Source organism: Canis lupus, chromosome 18 (assembly GCF_003254725.2).
Source record: "Canis lupus dingo isolate Sandy chromosome 18, ASM325472v2, whole genome shotgun sequence".
NCBI classification, from domain to species: Eukaryota; Metazoa; Chordata; class Mammalia; order Carnivora; family Canidae; genus Canis; species Canis lupus.
The window spans coordinates 220,460-246,551 of NC_064260.1; the positions used below are offsets into that span (position 1 = coordinate 220,460).

Sequence of the window (26,092 nt, forward strand, 5' to 3'; positions counted from 1 at the left end):
ATATTTCCCACACATTTCTTCTCCCTTCCCTTATATTCCCTTTCACTATTATTTATATTCCCCAAATGAATGAGAACATATAATGTTTGTCCTTCTCCGACTGACTTACTTCACTCAGCATAATACCCTCCAGTTCCATCCACGTTGAAGCAAATGGTGGGTATTTGTCATTTCTAATAGCTGAGTAATATTCCATTGTATACATAAACCACATCTTCTTTATCCATTCATCTTTCGTTGGACACCGAGGCTCCTTCCACAGTTTGGCTATAGTGGCCATTGCTGCTAGAAACATCGGGGTGCAGGTGTCCCGGCGTTTCATTGCATTTGTATCTTTGGGGTAAATCCCCAACAGTGCAATTGCTGGGTCGTAGGGCAGGTCTATTTTTAACTCCTTTAGGAACCTCCACACCGTTTTCCAGAGTGGCTGCACCAGTTCACATTCCCACCAACAGTGTAAGAGGGTTCCCTTTTCTCCGCATCCTCTCCAACATTTGTTGTTTCCTGCCTTGTTAATTTTCCCCATTCTCACTGGTGTGAGGTGGTATCTCATTGTAGTTTTGATTTGTATTTCCCTGATGGCAAGTGATGCAGAGCATTTTCTCATATGCATGTTGGCCATGTCTATGTCTTCCTCTGTGAGATTTCTGTTCATGTATTTTGCCCATTTCATGATTGGATTGTTTGTTTCTTTGGTGTTGAGTTTAATAAGTTCTTTATAGATCTTGGATTCTAGCCCTTTATCTGATACGTCATTTGCAAATATCTTCTCCCATTCTGTAGGTTGTCTTTGAGTTTTGTTGACTGTATCCTTTGCTGTGCAAAAGCTTCTTATCTTGATGAAGTCCCAATAGTTCATTTTTGCTTTTGTTTCTTTTGCCTTCGTGGATGTATCTTGCAAGAAGTTACTATGGCCGAGTTCAAAAAGGGTGTTGCCTGTGTTCTTCTCTAGGATTTTGATGGAATCTTGTCTCACATTTAGATCTTTCATCCATTTCGAGTTTATCTTTGTGTCTGGTGAAAGAGAGTGGTCTAGTTTCATTCTTCTGCATGTGGATGTCCAATTTTCCCAGCACCATTTATTGAAGAGACTGTCTTTCTTCCAATGGATAGTCTTTCCTCCTTTATCGAATATTAGTTGCCCATAAAGTTCAGGGTCCACTTCTGGATTCTCTATTCTGTTCCACTGATCTATGTGTCTGTTTTTGTGCCAGTACCACACTGTCTTGATGACCACAGCTTTGTAGTACAACCTGAAATCTGGCATTGTGATGCCCCCAGATATGGTTTTCTTTTTTAAGCTTCCCCTGGCTATTCGGGGTCTTTTCTGATTCCACACAAATCTTAAAATAATTTGTTCTAACTCTCTGAAGAAAGTCCATGGTATTTTGATGGGGATTGCGTTAAACGTGTATATTGCCCTGGGTAACATTGACATTTTCACAATATTAATTCTGCCAATCCATGAGCATGGAATATTTTTTCCATCTCTTTGTGTCTTCCTCAATTTCTTTCAGAAGTGTTCTATAGTTTTGAGGGTATAGATCCTTTACATCTTTGGTGAGGTTTATTCCTAGGTATCTTATGCTTTTGGGTGCAATTGTAAATGGGATTGACTCCTTAATTTCTCTTTCTTCAGTCTCATTGTTAGTGTATAGAAATGCCACTGACTTCTGGGCATTGATTTTGTATCCTGCCACGCTACCAAATTGCTGTATGAGCTCTAGCAATCTTGGGGTGGAGACTTTTGGGTTTTCTATGTAGAGTATCATGTCATCGGCGAAGAGAGAGAGTTTGACTTCTTCTTTGCCAATTTGAATGCCTTTAATGTCTTTTTGTTGTCTGATTGCTGAGGCTAGGACTTCCAGTACTATGTTGAATAGCAGTGGTGAGAGTGGACATCCCTGTCTTGTTCCTGATCTTAGGGGAAAGGCTCCCAGTGCTTCCCCATTGAGAATGATATTTGCTGTGGGCTTTTCATAGATGGCTTTTAAGATGTCGAGGAATGTTCCCTCTATCCCTACACTCTGAAGAGTTTTAATCAGGAATGGATGCTGTATTTTGTCAAATGCTTTCTCTGCATCCAATGAGAGGATCATATGGTTCTTGGTTTTTCTCTTGCTGATATGATGAATCACATTGATTGTTTTACGGGTGTTGAACCAGCCTTGTGTCCCAGGGATAAATCCTACTTGGTCATGGTGAATAATTTTCTTAATGTACTGTTGGATCCTATTGGCCAGTATCTTGTTGAGAATTTTTGCATCCATGTTCATCAGGGATATTGGTCTGTAATTCTCCTTTTTGGCGGGGTCTTTGTCTGGCTTTGGAATTAAGGTGATGCTGGCTTCATAGAACGAATTTGGAAGTACTCCATCTCTTTCTATCTTTCCAAACAGCTTTAGGAGAATAGGTATGATTTCTTCTTTAAACGTTTGATAAAATTCTCCTGGGAAGCCATCTGGCCCTGGACTCTTGTGTCTTGGGAGGTTTTTGATGACTGCTTCAATTTCCTCCCTGGTTATTGGCCTGTTCAGGTTTTCTATTTCTTCCTGTTCCAGTTTTGGTAGTTTGTGGCTTTCCAGGAATGCGTCCATTTCTTCTAGATTGCCTAATTTATTGGCGTATAGCTGTTCATAATATGTTTTTAAAATCGTTTGTATTTCCTTGGTGTTGGTAGTGATCTCTCCTTTCTCATTCATGATTTTATTAATTTGAGTCTTCTCTCTCTTCTTTTTAATAAGGCTGGCTAATGGTTTATCTATCTTATTAATTCTTTCAAAGAACCAACTCCTGGTTCTGTTGATCTGTTCCACAGTTCTTCTGGTCTCGATTTCGTTGAGTTCTGCTCGAATCTTTATTAACTCCCTTCTTCTCTTGGGTGTAGGATCTATTTGCTGTTTTTTCTCTAGCTCCTTTATGTGTAAGGTTAGCTTTTGTATTTGAGTTCTTTCCAGTTTTTGAATGGATGCTTGTATTGCGATGTATTTCCCCCTTAGGACTGCTTTTGCTGCATCCCAAAGATTTTGAACGGTTGTATCTTCATTCTCATTAGTTTCCATGAATCTTTTTAATTCTTCCTTAATTTCCTGGTTGACCCTTTTATCTTTTAGCAGGATGGTCCTTAACCTCCACGTGTTTGAGGTCCTTCCAAACTTCTTGTTGTGATTTAGTTCTAATTTCAAGGCATTATGGTCCGAGAATATGCAGGGGACAATCCCAATCTTTTGGTATCGGTTCAGACCCGATTTGTGACCCAATATGTGGTCTATTCTGGAGAAAGTTCCATGTGCGCTTGAGAAGAATGTGTATTCAGTTGAGTTTGGATGTAAAGTTCTGTAGATATCTGTGAAATCCATCTGGTCCAGTGTATCATTTAAAGCTCTCGTTTCTTTGGAGATGTTTTGCTTAGAAGACCTATCGAGTATAGAAAGAGCTAGATTGAAGTCACCAAGTATAAGTGTATTATTATCTAAGTATTTCTTCACTTTGGTTAATAATTGATTTATATATTTGGCAGCTCCCACATTCGGAGCATATATATTGAGGATTGTTAAGTCCTCTTGTTGAATAGATCCTTTAAGTATGATATAGTGTCCCTCTTCATCTCTCACTACAGTCTTTGGGGTAAATTTTAGTTTATCTGATATAAGGATGGCTACCCCTGCTTTCTTTTGAGGACCATTCGAATGGTAAATGGTTCTCCAACCTTTTATTTTCAGGCTGTAGGTGTCCTTCTGTCTAAAATGAGTCTCTTGTAGACAGCAAATAGATGGGTCCTGCTTTTTTATCCAGTCTGAAACCCTGCGCCTTTTGATGGGGTCATTAAGCCCGTTCACATTCAGAGTTACTATTGAGAGATATGAGTTTAGTGTCATCATGATATCTATTCAGTCTTTGTTTTTGTGGACTGTTCCACTGAACTTCTTCTTAAAGGGGAATTTTAAGAGTCCCCCTTAAAATTTCTTGCAGAGCTGGTTTGGAGGTCACATATTCTTTCAGTTGCTGCCTGTCTTGGAAGCTCTTTATCTCTCCTTCCATTTTGAATGAGAGCCTTGCTGGATAAAGTATTCTTGGTTGCATGTTCTTCTCATTTAGGACCCTGAATATATCCTGCCAGCCCTTTCTTGCCTGCCAGGTCTCTGTGGAGAGGTCTGCTGTTACCCTAATACTCCTCCCCATAAAAGTCAGGGATTTCTTGTCTCTTGCTGCTTTAAGGATCTTCTCCTTATCTTTGGAATTTGCAAGCTTCACAATTAAATGTCGAGGTGTTGAACGGTTTTTATTGATTTTAGGGGGGGATCTCTCTATTTCCTGGATCTGAATGCCTGTTTCCCTTCCCAGATTAGGAAAGTTTTCAGCTAGAATTTGTTCAAATACATATTCTGGCCCTCTGTCCCTTTCGGCGCCCTCGGGAACCCCAATTAAACGTAGGTTTTTCTTCCTCAGGCTGTCGTTTATTTCCCTTAATCTATCTTCATGGTCTTTTAATTGTTTGTCTCTTTTTTCCTCAGTTTCCCTCTTTGCTATCAACTTGTCTTCTAGGTCACTCACTCGTTCTTCCACCTCGTTAACCCTCGTCGTTAGGACTTCTAGTTTGGATTGCATCTCATTCAATTGATTTTTAATTTCTGCCTGATTAGCTCTAAATTCTGCAGTCATGAAGTCTCTTGAGTCCTTTATACTTTTTTCTAGAGCCACCAGTAGCTGTATAATAGTGCTTCTGAATTGGCTTTCTGACATTGAATTGTAATCCAGATTTTGTAACTCTGTGGGAGAGAGGACTGTTTCTGATTCTTTCTTTTGAGGTGAGGTTTTCCTTCTAGTCATTTTGCTCAGTGCAGAGTGGCCAAAAGCAAGTTGTATTGGGAAAAAGAGAAAAAGAGAGGAGAGAAAGAAGGAAAGAAAAGAGAAAGAGAAAAAAAAAGGGAAGAAAAAGAAAAAAAAAAACGAAAAAACGAAAAAAAAAAAAAAAAGAAGAAAAAGAGAAAGAAAAAGAAAGGAGAAAAAAAGGGGGTGGGGGAAGGAAACAAATCAAAAAGCAAAGCAAAACAAAAACAAAAACAAACAAACAAAAAAAAGAACCACAGGGGAGTATCTTCTGATTCTGTGTATTTAAGTCCCTTGGCTTCTCCTGGAAGTTGTCCGTCTAGCTGGTGTTCTGGGGAAGGGGCCTGCTGTGCTGATTTTCAGGTGTTCGCAGTTGGGGGAGCTGCTGTGCCCCTGCCTGGTGCAGGGCTCAGTGGGGGTTGTTTACCCCGTGAGGCCGCAGGAGGAACAGCCCCAGTGGCGGGGCAGCTCTGGAAACCTGGATTCAGCTCCGGCAGGAACTCCGTCTGCAGGGCCTGGAGGCTCCGGGGCGGGGCCGCTGATGTGCTCAGCTGGGGCAGGAGCGTCCTCGCTGTCCTGGGCCCTCCCGGCCTCTGCCTGTCCCGGGGGAGGCGGGATCCTGGGCTGTGTCCCGGCGCCCTGTGCTCCGGAGCCTGCGCTGGTGGATTCGCGCTCCCGGGCCTCGCAGCCCCCTCCGCGGAGCCGCCGCCCGAGCCCCTCCGAGCTGCTCCTGGAACCGCGCAGCCCCCTCCGCACGGAGCCTCTTCCTCTGCCCGAGCCCCTTCAGCTGCTCCGGGTCCCGCCGGGTCCCCGCCGGCGCGCTGCAGCCCTTAGGGAGCTCGGCGCACTCTCCTGGGCGCGCAGTTGCTGTTATTGTCCCCGGGAGCCCGAGGGCATCCCCGCCCTCCTGGGTCCTGCTCCACCTCCCTGCGAGCCCCTTTCCGCCCGGGAAGGTCGGTGCAGCTCCTGCTCCTCCGGGACGGGGCTCTCCTGTCCTGGGGACCCTCGCCCCGGCCTCAGCCCGGCTCCTCGCGGGGCCCCTCCCCCTTGGAGGACTTTGTTTCTTTACTTCTTTTTCCCCGTCTTCCTACCTTGATAGAAGCGCGAACTCTTCTCACTGTAGCATTCCAGCTGGTCTCTCTTTAAATCTCAGGCCGAATTCCCTGAACTATTTTTTCTTGGAGAAAATATCACCTAGAGCAAAATTTGAGAAAATGGCTTTTTTCTGGCCAAGTGTTGTGTAAAAACCTCACAATAGCCCCAGTGCCAGGGCGTTGTGGGGATGAATGTCCCGTTTCCAGATACCGGGAGAAATGGACTTTTTATGATGCTGTCCCTTAGCCGAATCTCGGGAAGATGGGATTCTGAAAGCCTCTCTCTAGCTCCAAAGCATGCTGTCGATGTTCCCCCTGGAAGAGGGGCTGGGGCGAGCAAGTAGGAGGGGCAGGTTCCCTCCCTCTGGTGCAGGGGAGCCTGGGGTTTGCCCCCAGGAGGGTGCACTGCGCAGAACGGCCCCATCTCTGCAAACGTCCTCATGGCAAGTCGGAGGTGGCCCGCGTGGTGGCCAGCTTTCCCTCCGAGCCGACCATGGTGCTCGGCTAATGGGCTTTGTGAGGAGGAAGGGCCCCATGTGCTTTCTCACCCCTTGTGAATGGGACCCATTCAGGCCTCAGGCTGGAGGGAGACACGGTGACTCAGCGACTCTGTCCGTCAGTCGTTACTCACATTGAGAGTAGCTGCCATCTGTCCCCACCGTCATCATATATTGTCACACAGTATGGACCATGCTGTACTTTCTGTCTCCCTGACCTACTTGGTTTATAACGAGAAGCTTGTCTGTTTTCATCCCTGTCACCGATGCCGCCCATCCTGTCCCTTCTCCCTTCTGGAAACCGCCACTTTGTTCTCCGTAGTTATGAATCTGTTTCTGTTTTTTTTTTTTTTTTTTTTCCTTTATTATTAGTGCTGTTTGTTTATTTTGGTCTTTTTTACTTTCCACATAGAAGGAGAATCACGTGGTGTTTGTTGTTCTCTGACTTGTCTCACTCATCATAAGACCCTCTAGGTCCATCCATGTCATTGGAAACGGCAAGATCTCATTCTTTTTACAGCTGGGTAATATTCTATTGTATACTTTGGAATATATGGTATATGGTCTATAGACCCAGGGTCATCACAGGACCTGCAGCCCCATGGGTCGACACATTCCTGCCCTGCGCTGCCTGAGCCATGTGTCTGGCTACGGCCCTGGACCATGGGGTTGTGGGGTCACTTTTACTCATTCCCTCCTCGGATACGGTAGGATTTCACGATTTCTCAGAAGCCTCTGTTTTAGTCCTTTGAAGCACGAGAAGCAGTAGCCTCATTTTCTGAGAGTCAAGTCTTGGAGGCCCTCATCGCCATATATCCTTCTGTTCTGTCTGGTTTCTAGTGATGTCCTTACCTGAAGGCTCGGTGGGCCTGTGGGAGGTGGAGGCCCAGTGGAGAGATCCTATAAGGCCCTGGTCCTCGGCCACCAGGGTGATGGCTCTGAAGCATGGTGCCGACCCCCAACCACGCTTGTGGGAGGTTTTTAGTAGCTCCTGCTACTTGCAGAATGAGTTATACAGTCGTTAATGGACTCATTTGTTTGACTATTTACTATGTACTATGTGTCTGTCTCCAGACGCGGGTGGGTCAGTGAAGGGACAGGTGAAGTCACCCGCTCCCAAGCCCAAGTTGAGGGAAGCAGGGTCTACACATACAATAAAGTAAACACTTGAATTGAGCCCTGGAGGGAGGTAAGAGCCCTGCTGGTGTGGGACGAGGATGGCAAGGCTTCCAGAGGAATTATTAATGTGGCCAAGGGCAGCCTTGCCAGGGAAGTGACATTCAGTCTATTAAACAAGAAAAATTCAACTGAGTAAATTTAAAGATCAAATGGGCTTTATTCAGGGTTCCCGAATCAGGCATCAGGCATCATCTCATGTGGCAAATACGAAGAAGCTCCCAGAGCGGGAGAAAGGGAAAGGCTTGTCAGGGCAAAAGGAGAACATTCAGAGGACATTATTAGCAAAGAGCACATTGTTTCAGGCCAGGTTACCCTCCGAGGGGAACACAGGGGGCGTCTCTGCAGCGCTGACCAGGTGATTCCAGGTTGACTGGTGGCTGGAGCTGCAATTGGGCTTCGCTCGCTGATGTGGCTCAGCACAAGTGACCCATGTTTTGGGCCTGTTCTCTCTCTCTCTCTCTCTCTCTCTCAAAGATTTATTTATTTATTTGAGAGAGAAAAGGTGAGAGTGAGGGAGTTGGGGGGGGGGGGCAAGGGAGGAGAGAGAAAATCCTAAGCAGAGTCCCTGCTGAGCCTGGAGCCCAGTCTTACAACTTTGAGATCCTGACCTGGCTGAGCAGGAGCCTGCTTCTCCCTCTTTCCTTCCTACTCCTATTCTCTCCATCACTTAGTCTCTTTCTCAAATGAGTAAATAAAATATTTTTAAAAAAGAAAGAAAACTTGCCTTTGGAGCCAGGTCCTCCTCTTGCTGGTCACAGACCTCGGGCCAGTGATGTGACGCTTGCTGGTGGGGATCCCTGCCGGGATCGGGATGCTTATTGCCCGCCGGCCCACCTCACTGGCTTGCAGGGCACAGCGGTGGTGTGCTGCTGAAAACCAGACCTGGGGAGGGGACGAGACCTGCCTGTGAGCACCTAGGGCGATCTGGGGGCCGTGGAGGGAGGCAGGGGAGCAGCGGGCAGAGGCCGAGCTGCTGGGGATGTGGAGGCCGCTCTGCACTTTGGACACAAGCCCTGCATCTTGAGTGAGAAAAACAAAAGCCAGTCCCTCTGGTTCTTTCCCTCTCCTGTCCTCTTTGAACTCGGTGGCTGCAGCTGCGGCTAATAGAGGCCAGCAGCAGGCAGAGGAGACGCTAGACAAGGGGTCATTAGAATGTAAATCCAGCATTCGCCACCTTCAGGAAAAGAGCTGGTGCCAATGAATGTTTCTGAAGATCAGAGCGTCCTTTCCTAGATGCTTAGTAAATCAGCGGTTTGATTTCCTGTTTGCAGACTTTGGCTGAAGGTACTTTTGTCTGAGTTCCAGACTAGGAGTGAATAGTCGGAAGCATCTGGAAAACACCTGGTTGATTTATGCGGTGTGGACAGTAGGGGGCAGATGGAATCCTATTCTGACCTCCCTGACTTTTATATGTTTCTTTTTTTATTGTGAGTTTTATAAACAAATGAATATCAAGGGTTGAGACAACAGAGGGAAAAAAATCCTACTTCATACCCTCTTCTTACACGTCAGTTCTATTTTGTTTTGTTTTCGAACTGCTCTTCCACGCGTTGTCGTGGTGATGCGCATGTCACATACCGGACGTCATGAATCTTGCTAAGACACAGGTGCCTGCGCTGGTTCTTTGGAAAACAGTGTGTCCAGCACTTGCCAGGTGTCAGGTACCGTGGGCTCCTGGGTTCCTGGCAGGAAGAAAAGGTGTTCACTCAACGTGAGGCTCGAACTCACATCCTCAGGAGCAAGGGTCACGTGCTCCACCACCTGAGTCAGGCCGATGCTGCAATTTTATCTTATTCTATTTATTTATTTATTTATTTATTTATTTATTTATTTATTATTTATTTATTTATTTATTTTTGCAGTTTTAAAATACATTACATGTACAAGGGCCTTCGGTATGTTCTGCTTCTCTTTTTCCATTTTCATGGAACTATATTTGGACTTTATTTATCGATTCTCTCTGAATACTTGGAATATGGGTGCCGATGGTCTTCGTCTCCCAAGAACTGTTTGAGTAAAGTTTCTATTAATTTCCAAGTGGAAGTCCTCAGGAATTTCCAAAGTTACTAAGTGTACTTTTAATAAGAAAAAAATAAGGGGCACCTGGGTGGCTCTGTTGGTGAAGTAGCTGCCTCTGGCACAGGTCATGATCCTAGCATCAGGTCAAGCACTGAGCATCATTGGGCTCCCTGCTCCTCTCCCTCTGCCACTCCACCTGCTTGTGCTCTCTCTCTCTCTCAAATAAAATATTAAAAAAAAATAAAATAGAAACTACTCTGTGATAGCATTTTTTTCAATCAGATTGACAAACACTCAAAAAGGCACCCTATGCTAACTGCCACCTCCTGTGGGTGTACCCTAATTTTTGCATTGACTTCAGAAAGCATCTTTATCACGTCCACATTTTGAATTAATAGCATTTCTCCCTGTCAGCTAATAGATAATCTCCTCTTGTGAATGATTCTTGGGCCCTTTAGAAGAATTTCTAATTTCTTTTTTTGGGAGCACAGATTCGATCCATATTCACTTTGTTATTTAGGGATTCTCTTTCCTTGATGTGCATCCTTTCATGTGTCCTGGACTAAGGCACATAGGTCATGGTCCCCCTCCTACTTGGTTGTCCCTCTCTCTTTTCCTGTGCTGAGCACAGATGTGAACTACTGTCTTTGGAGTCCTAGTTAATGCTTCGTGCACATAAGTTAATGTGATGATCCCTGCTTGCTTCCCTTCCTTCCTTTCTCCCTCCCCCTCTCGCTCTCTTCCCTACATCTCTGTGTTCCCATTTGCTTGATGTGCCATGTGCCTCTGCCCTTAGACTTTTCTGAAATGTTTTGTTTTGGGTGTGTCTCTTGTATGTTTCATATACCTTCTTATTTAGGTGACAGTAGGTGTGTAATAGGATGAAGTGAACTTCCTTGTATAGATAGTCTTAGGTATTTTTCTATACTTGTAATTTTGCTTTTAAACTCATATTTAGGGGCACCTGGGTGGCTCAGCGGTTGAGCATCTGCCTTGGGCTCAGGGTGTGATCCCGGAGTCCTGGGATCGAGTCCCTCATCAGTGTCCCCGTAGGGAGCCTGCTTCTCCCTCTGCCTGTGTCTCTGCCTTTCTCTGTGTCTCTCATGAATAAATAAATAAAATCTTTTAAAAAAAAGAAACCTCATATTTAGTGATGCTTTATTGTTGTTCTAGTGGATATCTTATAGTTGCAACATCATATGAGTAATATCAACCCTTTATTTTTTTATGATGTGAAATAAAAGCAAAGTAATTTCTCTTTCTCCATCAGTAAATTTTCTTCTCCATCATGCAATTTTCGTTGATATTATCCAGTGTCTTAGATTATACCATGAAAGACACCTACTTATAATCTGTGAACTTTGAACAAATACCCTCTAATTTTCACACTTGCCAACTTATTCTCTCTGATTCATTTCTCCTAACCTTCTAATTATCGTTTGTTGTATCATTTCTACGTTTCAGGGAACATAACATTTCCTGTCTGTCTTGTCATATGAATTTCCATTTTTGTTTTAGTCTTTCTTTTACTGGAACCACATGTTCATTGCTGAGCATTATCCTAATACTGTAATTTACCGGTCATCCTTGGGTGGGCCAAAATTTGTCTTCTAGTAATTTCTTTTTTTTTTTTTTTGTTTTTTTTTTATTTTTTTGTTTTTTTTTTATTTTTTTTTTTTTAGGATGATCATATGAGGTCATACAACCTGCGTTCTTACATCCTTAACTCTTTGCAGTTTTATATTTGTTTTTTTTAACAATAAGTTTATTTTTTATTGGTGTTCAATTTGCCAACAACCAGTGCTCACCCCTTCAAGTGCCCCCCTCAGTGCCCGCCACCCAGTCACTCCCCTCTTCCCCTTCCACCACCCCTAGTTCGTTTCCCAGAGTTAGGAGTCTTCCATGTTCTGTCGCCCTTTCTCATATTTCCTACCCATTTCTTCTCCCTTCCCCTCTATTCCCTTTCACTATTATTTATATTCCCCAAATGAATTATATTTGAAGGCAGCTTGGCTGGATATGAAATCCTTCACTCAGTATTTCCTCAAGTATCTTGTAGAAATAACTCCATTATCTGTGGCCTTGAATGCGATTATGGAGCAATCTGAGGCCACTTTGATGTTTTCCTGCTTTTATTTGACCTGTTAATTTTGGGGAGTTGCTGGTGACTTCAAAATTGAGTGAATTAAAAAAAATTGAGTGAATTTAGTGGGATACATTTCACTGTTGACCATTTTAGGATAATTTTGCATGGTGCAGGATAAGACCTTTCAATGTGTAGATTCAGGTTTAAGTTTCCTTGTATGGAAATTTTGACAGATCTTTTTCAGAGTCTCCAATTGCACGGATTTCTTTTCCCTGCATTTCTTATCCATAAAATTTTCCTACTTTACAAAAAAAAAAAAAATGCCTTGTATCACTTCTGATTCTCTTCGTTGTGTTTCTTACGTCAATTTTTCATGGTCCCATACCACGTTTTATGCAGTATCGACATGTGCTTCTTCCAATTATATCTTTGTCTGATGGGTACTGTTTTCCTTCTATTTCTTTCTAGGTTTTTCCAGTACACACTTCCTTTCGTCTTGCTGTCTTGCCACCTCATCACTGAATTGTAACAATTCTGCTACAGGGTGGTTTTTTTAATGTATGGAATTCCCTTTTTAAATATTTTTACATTTATAGCAAAAAATATGTTCACTGTTTTCATCTGCTTCACGGTACCATCTTTTGGGTTTATTTTTTTCATTTGTTACTAACTGTGGGTCTCAACCACCTTTATCCCTTACATAAATGTGCTGGATTTGTGTTTTTATTGTTGTTACTCGTTCTGAATGAATTGGATATTCCTGACAAGTCGTTTGCAAGGGGTCCTATTAGTGGTGAGGACCAGGTGACATTTCTGTGGCCACAAGGGCTGAGAGCTTCCTGCAGATACATGTGTTCTTCGCATAACAGTAGGGTCTGGGTGCAGGAGTGGCTTCTAGTACCACCCTCCCCTTAACATGCAGCTTGGCATCCACTTAACACATCCTGTTCCATATGCTGTACCCTGGATCGTGCCCAGGACTTTAAGAAGAGCAGTTTGACGACACCTTCTAGATCTGCAGAGTGTGGGCTTTGCTACTGGTATCTCCCTTACCTACTTTGTGTGACTCCTTCTTGACCTTGATTATTTTAGCAGCTGTTTCAAATACTTCCAAGCATTTGTCAAAATCAGAACAAACATTTTTCCCTTCTCGTTGACTAGGGGCTGATTCTCAGCAGCAGATTAGGCAAGGGAGAGGCACACAGCCACGTACTACCGTTTCTCACTCCACGCACTTTCTCCCAAGTGGCCTCACTCAGGCTGTACGTGCAGAGTGTCTGGACGTTCTCTGGCTCCGGGGTAGTGGCTGTAAGAACTCCAGAACTGGGTTTATTCCACTGCAGACCTGTCATGACTTTCTCCTTTACAAAGGTGGAGGGTCCATAGGACATGCACATCATAGCCCCAGACCCACAGAGAATCCCCACCCAGTGTGACTTCTGGGCAGTAACTTGGGTGGAACCTTAATATTTGTGTGTGATACTAATTGGCTGTTTGTAAGACGTTGCTGGAAGTACAGACTCCGATAGCCATCAATTCCAGTGCTTTTAAGTAAAAAAGATAAAGTTCACGAACACGTAGATAGATTCTTTTCAACCCCCCGCACCCAAACTCTGTATTAGTTGTTTCTAACTTTACGAGTGATCCAAGCTTCATTTTTGTGGTAAATTGGGCTAGCCCGGGAGAAGTGATGTCACCTGTGGGGTATACAGGGGTATATACTGTATGGTGTTCCCGTTCACAGACTTTTACTTGCACTGGACACTATGAAAAACAAGGACTAAAAAATCCCAGAAAATTCATGAAACTGAGTAGCGTGTGAGTTACCTATTTAGCTTCACCGTATAACATACAAGTTAACTGATATTTAGCTTTAAAATGTGATGCACAAAGTTGATGGCTCAGCATAGTCATCTTAGGCAGAAAAATGAATAAAAATAAGTTAATCCCCCTTCCCTTTTTTTTTCACGCACTTACGGTTTCATTGACAAATATTTGGCTCCTGCTGCGTGGCCTGTCTTTGCCAAGCCGAGGAGTGGGAGGCCTTCCCCAACAGGCCCAACCACCCAGTGTGAAGGGCAGATGGTTAACACTCTGAAGGGAGGTCTGGAGGGGGGGGTCCCTTCAAGGCTGTTGCAGCAGGGACCTCGCTAGCCGGTCCCATCCCCAGGTCAGCATCTTTGTCTGCACCCTTGTCCATCTACACTGCTGCACGTCCACTGTGACCTTCCCACGTTCTCCTCCTGGGCTTTGCCACCTCCACTTCTCTGTCGTCACTGCATTCAGTGCTCTGCTTAAAAACCACACACCTGATAGGTTCCCTCCCCTCCTTCCAAAACTCTTTCGTGGAATTCCTTTGTTTTTTGAGTAAACCTACTGTCACCTAGACCCACAAAGTCCTCCTAGGGTTCTGGCCCCGCTCATGTGCCGCCTCCACCTCCTAACCTGACTTCAGATTCCTGCGATTTCTGCAGGATTCATTTCCACCTGTTCTGCCCTCTGATGTCTCTTCCACGGACGCCTTGGCTAACTACCCTGTTGCAGATAACATCCCTCCCCACTAGGGCCAGTGCTGGTCTTCCACATGCTCGACCACGTGTGTCTTCTCATCCTGGCTTACGTCAGGTGTGCCCCAGCCCCACCAGAACACAGGCTCTTCCATGACAAGACCTTTCTCTGGTTTGCTCACGGACCACATGGCCCATCAAATGGCTTGCCCCTCTCGGCGGCCCCCATGATGGATCAAATCATGAGTGTGTGGCCCAGAGCTCAGGGGGCGTGGGGTGAGGAGGCGGGGCCCCGGTTGGGGTGGGAATCCCGTATTTACAGCGGAAGTCACAGTGAAGGGACAGAGACAGAAGGAAAGTCAGGTTCTAGAAGCAAAAGGAAGAAGGGAAGGAGGGACCAGTCACTGGAACCAAACCCCCAAGAAGTCAAGAAGGAAAATGATGGAGAAATGCTCCTTGGGTGTGAGGCGTGGCCGTAACGGGCCTTCTGGAGGTCGGCCGTGTCAAGTTGCATTGGACAGGGAAGCTCGTGGGTGAGGTTGGGGAGTGAGTGGGGAGGAAGAGCCAGGGAGACTTTCTTTCTTTTAAAGATTTTATTTATGAGCGAGCGAGCATGAGCGCGGGAGGAGAGGCAGAGGGGAGGGACAAGCGGGCTCCGTACTCACTGTGGAGCCCAGTGAGGGTCTTGTCTTATGACCTGAGCTGAAGCTGAGTCTGGCACGTAACCGACCGGGCCCCCGGGCGCCCCACGGTGGGGAGACTTCGAGCGGCCACTTGTCAGGTATCTTGTAGGCGATCATCCACAGTCACCGGAGACGGTCGATGGGAGATAGACTGGTCTCCCCTGACGGGGAAGTTGTGATCATGGGGTAACGGCCGATTTCCTTCTTCCCACCCGCTCTGCCAAGGAGCGTGTCAGAGAGCAGTGACGGGGTGGGGGCAGTGGCCGCTCAAGGGACCTCCAGCCAGCGAGCGTCCTTCGTGACTTTGCACACCTCCCGGGACACCACCAGCCGACCTAAGTCACAGGCCCGTGGAAGTGGCCACACGAGCTATTGCTCCGTAGAAGGGTTTGAGGCTTGTAAGGACGACAGGGAAAGCAGGCACATGGGACCCGATCCCGAGCGGAACGCGCCCCTTGGCCTCGGACGCTCACGGGATCCTTCCCTTGCAGATTCTTGAACAACGTCGGTTTCTTCTTCCCTCTGATAATGATGCTGACGTGGATGGTGTCTGTGGCCAGCATGGTCCGAAGGCTGGTTTACGAGCGACAGACCCAGATAGAGGAGGTAATCGGCGGGGGTGGGCGGGCGTCCTGGCCCGTAGCCACCCCCTCAGCCGGGGTCCCCATGCCCGGGGCGGGGCGGGGGGTCTGGGGAAAGCATTTCCCGCCCGCCAGGGTTAGCAGGTGTTTCCTGTGGGGCTGTGAGGGAGCCCAGGACGGGTGGCCAGGTTGCTCACTTGCCAATTTTTACATGACCCGGAAAGGCCCAAGGGCGCACTTCCCGCCTTGACTTGCGGGGCGATTCCTTCGCGGGCAGCCTCGCCGTTTTGGCTTTAACATCATTAAAACTTGGAACAGTTGCAACTGCTTTTAAGGATGACCGTCCCGGGTGGAGGCTGGTGTCCGGGGAGGACCGGTGTGCACGTTGCCCGCTGGCCTCCTGTCCTTTGGTGCAGCTGCTTCCTGCATTGTTCGCGCACTTAGAACCGACTTATCCCTGCATTTCTGTGTTTCCCCCTCCAGCAGGGCCCCGGGTGGGGGGCTGGGGTCGAGGCCCGGCCGCACCGACCTGGTCTCCTTTGCCAGTGGCCAGCCGTACACCCGCGGCCTCCCGGGGAGTTCTGGGCTGAAAACCCATGGGTTTACCGATGTGATTCCGTTACCATCACTTCAGGCCGCGTCGTTGTGTGGAAAGCCTTCCAGCCCGGGCGTGGGAAGGCCACGGTCCCCCTTCCCTGCTTTGCGCTCTTTGTCCTCATTAAACCCAACCAATAGAGCCAAAATGATGAAAAATAAAAACGAAGGAAAACAACCAAAAATAAATAAATAAATAAATAAATAAATAAATAAATAAATAAATGAGGGGGGAGGGTGTGGAAGAAAGAAAACCAGCAGCGACCAAATGGACGAGGCAGCGTGGGGCAGGCTCCCAGCCCTGAGGTCCCCGGGGCGCCCGCCACACCGGGGCCCGGGCTCCAGGGAAGCGTCGGGTGCGGCCTCACCCGGGTCTCATCTCCTTCTCGGCCTTGGGGTGATCACCGTGCTCTCCCTTCCTCCTCGGCAGTACATGAGGATGATGGGGGTGCACTCCACGGTCCTCTTCCTGGCCTGGTTCCTGGAGAACGTGGCCACGTTGGCCCTGAGCAGTGCCGCGCTGGCCGTCATTCTGAAGGTGAGCGGCATCTTCGCCCACAGCAACGCCTGCATCGTTTTCCTCTTTCTCCTGGATTTCGGGGTGTCGGTCGTCATGCTGAGTTACCTCCTGGGTGCGTTCTTCAGCCGAGCGAACACAGCAGCCCTGTGGGCCAGCCTGGTGTACATGATCAGCTTCCTGCCCTACATCGTGCTGCTGGTTCTCCGTAACCAATTAAGTGTCATCGTTCAGATGTTTCTGGTAAGTGGGGTTTTCGTTTCGTTCTGTTGCTGTTTTTAGAAACGCACAACACAACCGCTGCACCCACCCAGCAGTCGGTCCCCGCAGCACTTTTTGGAAATTGGTAGCACCTTAGAGGCAGCACAGGACCTCTGTGTCTCATTGTTTGCCGGATGGAAAGCAGTAGATTTCCAGAGCTGTTTTATTTATTTATTATTTATTTTTAAAAAAAGATTTATTTATTTATGGTAGACATAGAGAGAGAGAGAGAGGCAGAGACACAGGCAGAGGGAGAAGCAGGCTCCACGCAGGGAGCCCAACGCGGGACTTGATCCCGGGACCCCGGGGTCATGCCCTGGGCCGAACGCAGGCGCACGCTGAGCCCCCTGGGGATACCCTCAGAGCTGTTCTAGAAGCAAAAGATAAGCATTTCTCCTGGAGCATCAGGGATGACGTCATGTCGGGTGGAAGGATCCCTCCACTAGCAACGTCACAATTGTTCCACCGTTTAAGGCACCTCCCGAAAAAGTACGAGAATTCTTTTCCGTGCTCGATGTGATGTACGGACCAGAGAGGTGCCTGGACCAGAGAGGTGCCCATTCCCTGTTTGATGAGAGCTGCCTGGGGAGCACGGAGCCGGGAGGGAGCAGGGAACTGCGTCCTCGTGGACGGGACATGCGCGTGGCTCTGAGGACGGTCAACTGCAGGGCACCAGCCCGTATTTCAATTCCCCCCGCAGGTCAGGCCAGGTCCCCAAACTGCAGCCTGCTGGGAGGTGTGAGGAGAGTCCTGAGGGAGCATTTGGAAGGTTCCCAGGATGGTGGACCCTCGGGGCTCCTGTGGGGTTCCCTGAAGGCCGGCAGAGGTCAAGGTGGCAGCTGATGTACCCTCTCCCATGGGGATGGGGTCCCTTGTCTGCTCGTCCGGAGTCTCTGCGTGAAATACCTCTGTACACATCGTACACCTCCAGGGCTCCTGCTGGCCGTTTCCCCACAGCACCGATGCGTGTGCCTGACAAGCAATTGCCGCCTTTGTTATCATTATTATTTAAGATTTTATTTATTTGAGGACGCATGTGTGCACAGGCAGGGGGAGGGCAGAGGCAGAGGGAGAAGCAGGGTCCCCGCGGAGCCAGGAGCCCGATGTGGGGCTCGACCCCAGAACCCCCAGATCATGGCCTGAGCTGAAGGCAGACGCCTCACCGGCTGAGCCCCCCGGGTGCCCCGAAATGCTGCCTGTAATCAGCATTTTATCCATCGATAGGTGCTCACAGTTCCAATTAGCTTATGTCACACCTGCTGTGATTGGTAACCAATAATTGATAACCAATAATTTCGGCTGAGTGTTAACGAGCTGTTTGCTGGACCATTAACATGAAACACGGGGACCATTCACCCCCAGCCCCACCTCCTTACATGTAGGAGAACCTGTGGATCACCTGCGTGAATTCCAAGTACGGTTGTGCATGTTTCCGTGCTGCAGTGTGCAGCGTCTGGTGCCCCTGTTACACGCTCAGATGTCTCCTAGCCCCCCCACCCCCCATCCCTGCCCTGGAAATAATCAAACTCTGGTACACGGCGATCCTCTTAAGCGTAAAACGCTTTCCCAGGGCACTTTTTTGTGGACAAAGGACCTTGCAATGGAAATAAGGCCTTTCCAGTGCCGAATGGTGCACGTGCTCCATCGGGTGCTGCCCCTGCTCCGGCGCGTTCGCTTAACCTAAGAAAGGGGCAGTCGCCACGCTCCGTTTGCTGCTATTTTGCACGCTTTCCCGTGTGCAGCATCTTGGGCTTGCGGTGCTCGGAGCATCGCAGCAGAGACACAAGCCCCTTTCGCGTTCACAACTAGCTTGCTCTGCTGCTTCCAGAACGGGCTGACGTTGGGCCCGGCCGCCCAGGGCCCGCATGCCTGTGGGCGCCCAGAGCCGCAGCCCACCCACCTCGGTGGGGACGAGCGCCGTGCTTGCTGGGGTCCGCACACGCGCTAACACGCTGTTTCCCCCTCCCTGTGCCGCGGGCAGTGTCTGCTCTCCACCACCGCCTTTGGACAAGGAGTGTTCTTCGTCACCTTCCTCGAAGGGCAAGAGGCAGGTAAGGGATGCTCCGCGGCACAGAGATCAGTGAGTCAGACTGGTGGGGTCGGGCGGCTGCGGGCGGGCGGGCGGCGTGCAGGGCGGAGGCCGGGATGGGGGGAGGTAGCAGTGGGGGCAGAAGGGATGCGGCGCTGCACACGGTCACACATGTCCGAGACTGGCCTGTGGCTAACGCCAGGCCCCCCGGGAGCCTGGAAATCGCCGTGCAGCTCAGCAGCCTCATGATTTGCTGGAAGACCCGCGATCCCCGGGGTGACCTGCAGCTCTTGGCTGCGCTCAGCTTTGCTCTGAGCCTCCAGGACGTGGGAACGCGCTGCCGCAGTCAGCCCCACAATGGCATGTGCGATTCCGACCCTGACCTTGTCCTTCCTTCTAGGGGTTCAGTGGGATAACCTGTCCCAGCCCCCGGAACAAATGGGCATGACCTTCGGCTGGGTTTGCTGGATGATCCTCTTCGATTCAGGCCTCTATTTCGTATGTGGATGGTACCTGAACAACTTGGTTCCTGGTAAGAATTCTGCAAGTGAAAAAAAAAATGCTAAAATAAGCTTCAAAAAAGAAAAAAAAAAGCCCTAAACCCAGTTTCAATCAGTATGTGTGAATATCAGAATGATTGCTTATTCTTGACCTCAGGCTCAGAAAGGGGGCCGGTACGGTGTATCGTCGAGGGGACGGTGAAAGTTCGAGTCCTGAGTGGCAGGTGAAGCCACCTGAGGTCGGGACGGGGGCGCCCGGGGTCACCCACCGACGGTCACGGTTCCCTCGCTGGGCTAGTGGGGAGGGGTGGGCGTGCCACGTGCCGGCTGGACAGACACTGCTTTTGCAAGGTCTCTATTTTATATTTTTAGCAGGAATTGCTTTAATGACATGTGACGCCCTTGCTGAAATTACTTGTGATTCTGTCTCTGTGTTTTCCAAAGCACCTGAATCTTTCAAATGGCATCTCGCCTTTAGAGTCAAGAACTAAAATAAATAAATAAATAAATAAATAAATAAATAAATAAATAAATAAATAAAGTCAAGAACTAAAACCGAAGGAAAGAGAGAGAGAGAGACTGACTCTGATCCTATAGATTCAATATGAAGGGACAGAAAAAAATCCCGTCCGTTCTATTTACAAAAACATATTTCAGACGCGGAGAGCTCACGTGTTAATTGAAGGATGACAGGGAACCCAGATGGAATGTGCCGCCGACAAAGTTATTTTGCAGAAAAAGCAGGGGAGAGACCTCCTTGGCCTCCAAGGGTGAAAGAGGGAACGCATACCTGAAACGTGTCTGAGTTTGGAATATTAAGTTCCAGGAATGAAAGGGTGGGTTCTGGAAAATAAGTTTTTAAAAAAATGAGCTGAGGAATTACAAGGTAAAGGTGAAACAGAGCGAGAAGCGCCGGGTGTGACGAGGCGACTCGCCCGCTTGGGGGCCCGGATGGCGTTCGGGGCATGTGATGTTGACAGTAGTGGTTGGTCGGCGGGCGGGAGGTGTCAGGAGCAGAGGGTCGGGGCGCGGGGGGACGCGGGACTGGAGGGTGGTGGGGAGTCGCTGCCCAGGGACAGGCGGCCGGAAGGAGGTGGACAGACGGGCCTCGCAGACCGAAGCACAGTGGAAGTGGAAGGGTCATGACCCCGGAGGAGAGAAGCTGAGCTTCGGGGAGTGAGGGCTCGCCCGGGACAAAGCGAGTGGCGAGGGGTGTCAGTGTCCCTATACGTCGCCGGCGGCTCAGGGTCCACAGGGCGATCACCGGGGGTGTGGGCGGGAATCCGGGGACCTGAGTCCGGGGCTCCTGGCGGGATGCTGTCCTGTATACTGTGATGGGCCGGTCGCACCCCTTCCTGTAGCAGCGGCCGCTCCCGGAGCCACAGGGTGGGAGACAGAGGGGTGCGGGGCTGCGGGGCTCTGTGCCGTCGAGGACGCTGCGGCCACGAGGAGGCAGCGACCCCGCGGGGGCTCAGGGCGGGCAGCTGGGGAGGCCGGCTGTGGGTGAGGAAAGGGGCCGGGCCACGCGGACAGGGACATGGTCTGTAATGGGCGCCCACGCGGGGCCCTGGTGAGGGATCCGGGGAGGCCCTCGGGCTGCGGCCCCTCCCCGAGGTCCTGCGGAAGGTGAGCGGGGGGGGGGGGGGGGAGACCGGGCCCAGGGAGGGAGGACGGGTGAGCTGGGGTCGGCTGCGCTGCCTGGGCGGGCATAGACGTTGGGGCCGAGGCTCTGCCCTGGGGGAAGGAAGCACACGCAGCAGGCAGCTGTGTCCAAACCCGGAGACGGAGACAGGCCACCGCCGCAGGCAGGTCCTGTGCGAGACTGCCGAGCCGGCGGGGGCATCCGATGGTCCGTCTCAGGCACGCGGACCTGCTGCCTGGAGGTGCCGCTGCGTGTCGGCAGCAACCGTGCCACGCTGCCCGTCCCAAGAGCAGTAGGATGTGTCCGTGCGAGTCTAGCGTAGAGGACGGTATGCATCAAGGACGAAACTACACATCTGGCGAGGGACGCCCCGGTGGCTCAGGTCGTGGCCTCGGGGTCACGGGATCGAGTCCTGCGTCAGGCTCCTCGCTGAGCTCGGCATCTGCTTGGGATGCTCTCCATCCCCCATCCCCACACGTTTCCTCTTTAAAGATCGGCGAACGTGAAGTAGAGCTGAGTAAGCGGACAGGGTGCCACGTTCCCCAACGTGGGCGTTTACCATTTTAAGTGTGTTGATTGTCTCCAGATCAGTGTATAAGTTCATATGCCTCATACCGCTTCAGGTGAAGCATTCTATTGGGAAAGTCGAGTGGAACCCACATAAATCATTTAAAAAAAAATACTAAAAAGGCAATTTGGTTTCAACCGGTGAAATACTTCTCAAGGGCAGTGAGAAATGTAAATTGATGACAATGGTCAAAAATTGTTGAAAATAGTGAAGGGGGGACTTTCTGGGTGGCTCAGCAGTTTAGCATCTGCCTTTGGCCCAGGGCATGACCCTGGGGTCCCGGGATTGAGTCCCACATCGGGGTCCCTGCATGGAGCCTGCTTCTCCCTCTGCCTGTGTCTCTGCCTCTCTCTCTCTCGCTCTGTGACTATCATAAATAAATAAATAAATAAATAAATAAATAAATAAATCATAAAAAAAAAGGAAACTGCCAGAAAATACTGATGGGCTTTCCTAAGTGGGATTGCGATTTTGAGGAGCTCTCTGACCCGACGCGTTCCTTTTAGGACAGATGATTTCCATCGCTCCTTTACTCTCCTGGAATGGGATCCGCAGCTAGTGAGGCCGCCTTCCAACCTGATTTGAAAGTTTAATGTAAATTAAGTGTAACGTGAAAGAAAGAAAAGGAAAGTGATCTGTAAAAAATAATATATAAACTCTCAGCGCCGAGGCACGACTGTTAGAACAAGGAGGGAGGTACTCGGACGCTTTCCTTACTTCCGAGGACAAGGTTCGGATCTAAGGGAAGGAAAAGGATCCAACGCCGTTTGGTACTAGAAGCAAGGAATACACATGGCAGAGATAAACGGGATGAGAACTGTCATGAAAACTAATGTTAAGCAATCAGAGTTTTTTGTATGTGATAAGAAATGCGGGGATAATTTAATTAAACTAGGAATAATGTGGGAGGAAACATTACAGCCAAGGGAAGTGGATAAATGTGACTTGAAAAAAAAAAAAGGATTTTATTTATTTATTCACGAGAGGCGCAGGCAGAGGGAGAAGCAGGCTCCATGCAGGGAGCCCAATGCGGGACTCGATCTCAGGACCCCAGGGTCACGCCCTGGGCCGAAGGCAGGCACTCAACCTCTGAGCCCCCCAGCTGCTCGTAAAAGTGACATTTTTGTAAATGATCTGGGTCTTACTCGAAAGTGTGGGGTCAGATAACTTCTCAGGCTCCAACATGGGGTGGGGGCACCTGCGTGGCTCAGCCAGCTCGGCACGGGGCCCTGGTCATGACCTCAGGGTCCGGGATGGAGCCCCGGGTGACGTCCCTGAGAGCCGAGGCACAGGCACCTGCAGGTGGCGTCAGACGTAACCAGGTCCTCCCTGCCCCTCACCTCAATGCGGAATCTCTACGACATGATGTTTTATTATTTTGCTGAGCGACTTAAAAAATACGCAGAATGATGATAACCGGACGTAGCTTCTCAAACACCTTTATTAACGGAGCGTAGCGCGTTTCCTAAAACTGCCAATTCTGAAAATACTTGGTTCTGAGTTGGTTCGAAGCGGTCGCAAATCCTTTGTCCTGAATCTGTGCGTCGTGAGCCACGCGAGCGGCTACTGCTGAGCTGCCTGGGGTCTCCACAGACGTCCCGTTGGCATCGCACCGATGACGTGGTTTCCTGAAACGCTGGGCGTTTCTGCACCAGAAAACGAAATGCGTTTTCAGTGCCTTCCTGGGAGGTTCGGTGTCGTTACAGCTGCCCCAGGGCGCCGGGTTCATAGGTCCTAGGCCCCGCCTGCTGGAGGTGGCTTTTCTTTTCTTTTTTAAAAGATTTTATTTATTTATTTGACAGAGAGAGAGAGAGAGAGAGAGAGAAAGAGAGAGAGAGAGATGGAACAACGGGGGGGCAGAGGCAGGGGGAGATGGAGACTCCCTGCAGAGCAGGGAGCCCGATGCGGGACCCGAACCCAGGACCTGAGCTCCTCGCCGCCTGGCTGTGCGAGACGGGCCTCCCAGGGGGCAGGTCAGGGGCAGCTCTCTTGGCTGGGCTGTCCGGGCACCCGCAGCACACCCAGCCCCGCGGACCCCTCCCAGGAACGGCCGGTCGTGCTCCCATCGTTAAGCACGTGCCTTCTTATCGCCGGTGCTCCTGATACCCTGACGTCTTGGGCCTCAGTGCCCCCCCCCCGGAGGGACTGTCCCCAGGGCTGGCCCCTACGTCCTAGACGTAGCTCGCTGTTCTGTGCACACCCGGCAACCCGGCTACGCCCCGCTGCCGCCCCGTGGGCTCTCCGGCTGCTGCCCTCATGGCCCAGGGCTGGGACGCGCAGCCAGGAGGGGCCCCTGTGCCCCGGAGCCTGCTCACCTGCCTCACCTGCCTCACCTGCTCCTGCACAGCAGGCACAGCAGCGGCCACGGCCTCAGTCCCCTCCCTGTGTCTCCCGACTGCGCCCGTCCTGCCCCTGCCCTGTGCGCCTGCCCTGGGGCCTGAGCAGCCAACCACCTGCTCCAGGCGGGTTCCCGTCTCCCGGCCTCCCCAGGCCCCAGTGATAGTAACACCTGCAACTTAAAGGGCCTGTTGGCGGAGCCACCCCGAAGTCCGCTCGCACAGCCATGGGCACCCCTGCAGGTGGCTCAGCCCGGGAAGCGTCGCCGTGGGCGGGTCTGGGCAGGTTGGAAGGCCTCACGGCAGGGCCGGGGTGGGCAGCGTCCCCTGCCTCCCCGTCCCCTGTCTGTCTTGTCCCTGCAGTGCCTGGTGGGTGGGGTCCCCTCCCCATCCCCCGTCTGTCCCGTCCCTGCAGTGCGGGGTGGGTGCAGCCACCCACATTTCTCGCCCTGCAGCCTTGGCGGGAGGCCGGGTCAGGCCCGCGGGGTTCGGGGCCAAAGGCCACCCTGTGCAGAGCTCCCCGCGCACACCTCGCCCGCCCTGAGCCTTCTTGTTTCATAGACTCTCCTCCATGCGCTTCCAGTTAAAGTTGGTTTCGCGCCATCTGCCTGGTTTCACCGGCTTCTGTGTTGACCCCTGCGGGGCCTTGGGGGCCAGGGCTTAGGAGCCCCCGGGCCTGCGTGCCAGCAGGCGGCTCCCCTGGAGGACAGGCCCTCGGAGCGCAGGGCCTTTGCACATATAATGTGCCCGGTTACCCCCGGTTGCGGGGCTGGTAGACGCTCAGAGGCGCGTTTGCACTTGGAAGGGAAAGCCAAGCGCAGGGCGGTGCCCCTTCGCCTCTGCTCATCCAGACGCTCATCGCCCAAGGTGTTTGGGTCCGTTGCCCGCCAGCCCTCGAGCTGTCAATGGCGCTGATGCTGGTCACCGAGCGGGTCCCTCGGCGGAGCACCGAGGTGCCGGGCCTCCCCGCTCGACTTGGGCGACAGTGCGTCAGCTGCTGCAGGCCTGTGCCCGGCGGAGCAGCTCCCGGGGGCTGCTGCACGCAGTTCCTCGAAGTCCTGCCGCGGGCTGGGCCCCTGCCCCCCGGGAGGGAGGGGTGCTGACAACACCCTGACTCGAGTGGTCGCCTCCGGCAGGTGCAGGGGGAGAGCGTGTGGCATAGGCCGTGGTTATCCAAGGCTGCTCATCCCTCCCCGCCTGGGGTGCTTGGTCGCTGGCTCGGGCCTTGGAGAACATCCTGCCTGTGGGTGCATGTTTTTGGGGGCGGGCGTGGCAACACTGGCCGTGTGGCTGGCACGGGAGAGGCCGCAGGAGGCTGGTTGATGGCCCCGTCCTGTCCCTCTGCCCTCGCTCCCCGTCTGCCCTAGTCTGTCCCCGTGAGGACGTCCATTGGATGGGATGAGGGCTGACCCGGGGCCTCGCCTGGCCTTAGGCACCTCTTGAAGGCCTTCCTCCAAAGCTGCCCCATTCTGGGCAGCTGGGGGCTCGGGCGTCCGCGGGAACCTTGGGGGACACGGCTCAGCCCGTAGGATCCCAGCCCCGCACCCTCCTTCACTCGCCCCATCTGCGTGTGGTCGTGTCCTTGAGCCTCCGGTTACACTGGGTGAGTATCGCCCATGTCTCCGTGGCTGCAGGGCCACTCGGGCCTCAGCTCCCAGTCACTTGGAGGATTCTGTGCACGTGTGCAACTGACCACGTCACCGGGCAGGGGGAGGGCGCGGAGCTCTACTCCGGGGACGTGCGGCGATTGTTCAGCGCTGTTTTTATTTTATTTATTTATTTTTTGACATTTTATTTTATTATTTTTTTATTGATTTATTCATGAGAGACCCAGAGAGAGGCACAGCCACAGGCAGAGGGAGAAGCAGGCTCCATGCAGGGAGCCCAACGTGGGACTCGATCCCGGGTCTCTAGGGTCACGCCCTGGACTGAAGGTGGCGCTAAACCGCTGAGCCGCCGGGGCTGCCCAAAAATAAACTGATTTCCATCATGTTTTATTATTATTATTTTTTTCAGGAGCTTTCGGTTTAAGGAAACCGTGGTATTTCCCCTTTACTGCATCATATTGGAAGAGTCTGTGTGGCTTAGCGGCAGGAGGACGCCGCGCGCCTGGCCCTGACCTGTCCTTCCCCCACGAGGACTCCGACAGGGAAGGTCTGTAAAGCAGCC

General features: G+C 50.7%; 1 protein-coding gene across 1 annotated transcript in view; it reads left to right on the forward strand.

Moving 5' to 3' along the window:
• Nucleotides 1-26,092, forward strand: part of ABCA13 (ATP binding cassette subfamily A member 13) — a 188,739-nt gene that overhangs the window by 54,414 nt on the left and 108,233 nt on the right. Inside the window, exons 24-28 of the mRNA XM_049096779.1 lie at nt 15,387-15,501; nt 16,501-16,830; nt 18,830-18,899; nt 19,278-19,409; nt 25,940-26,077. Coding sequence (XP_048952736.1) covers nt 15,387-15,501; nt 16,501-16,830; nt 18,830-18,899; nt 19,278-19,409; nt 25,940-26,077 — 785 coding nt within the window. The remainder of the gene's footprint in view (nt 1-15,386; nt 15,502-16,500; nt 16,831-18,829; nt 18,900-19,277; nt 19,410-25,939; nt 26,078-26,092) is intronic.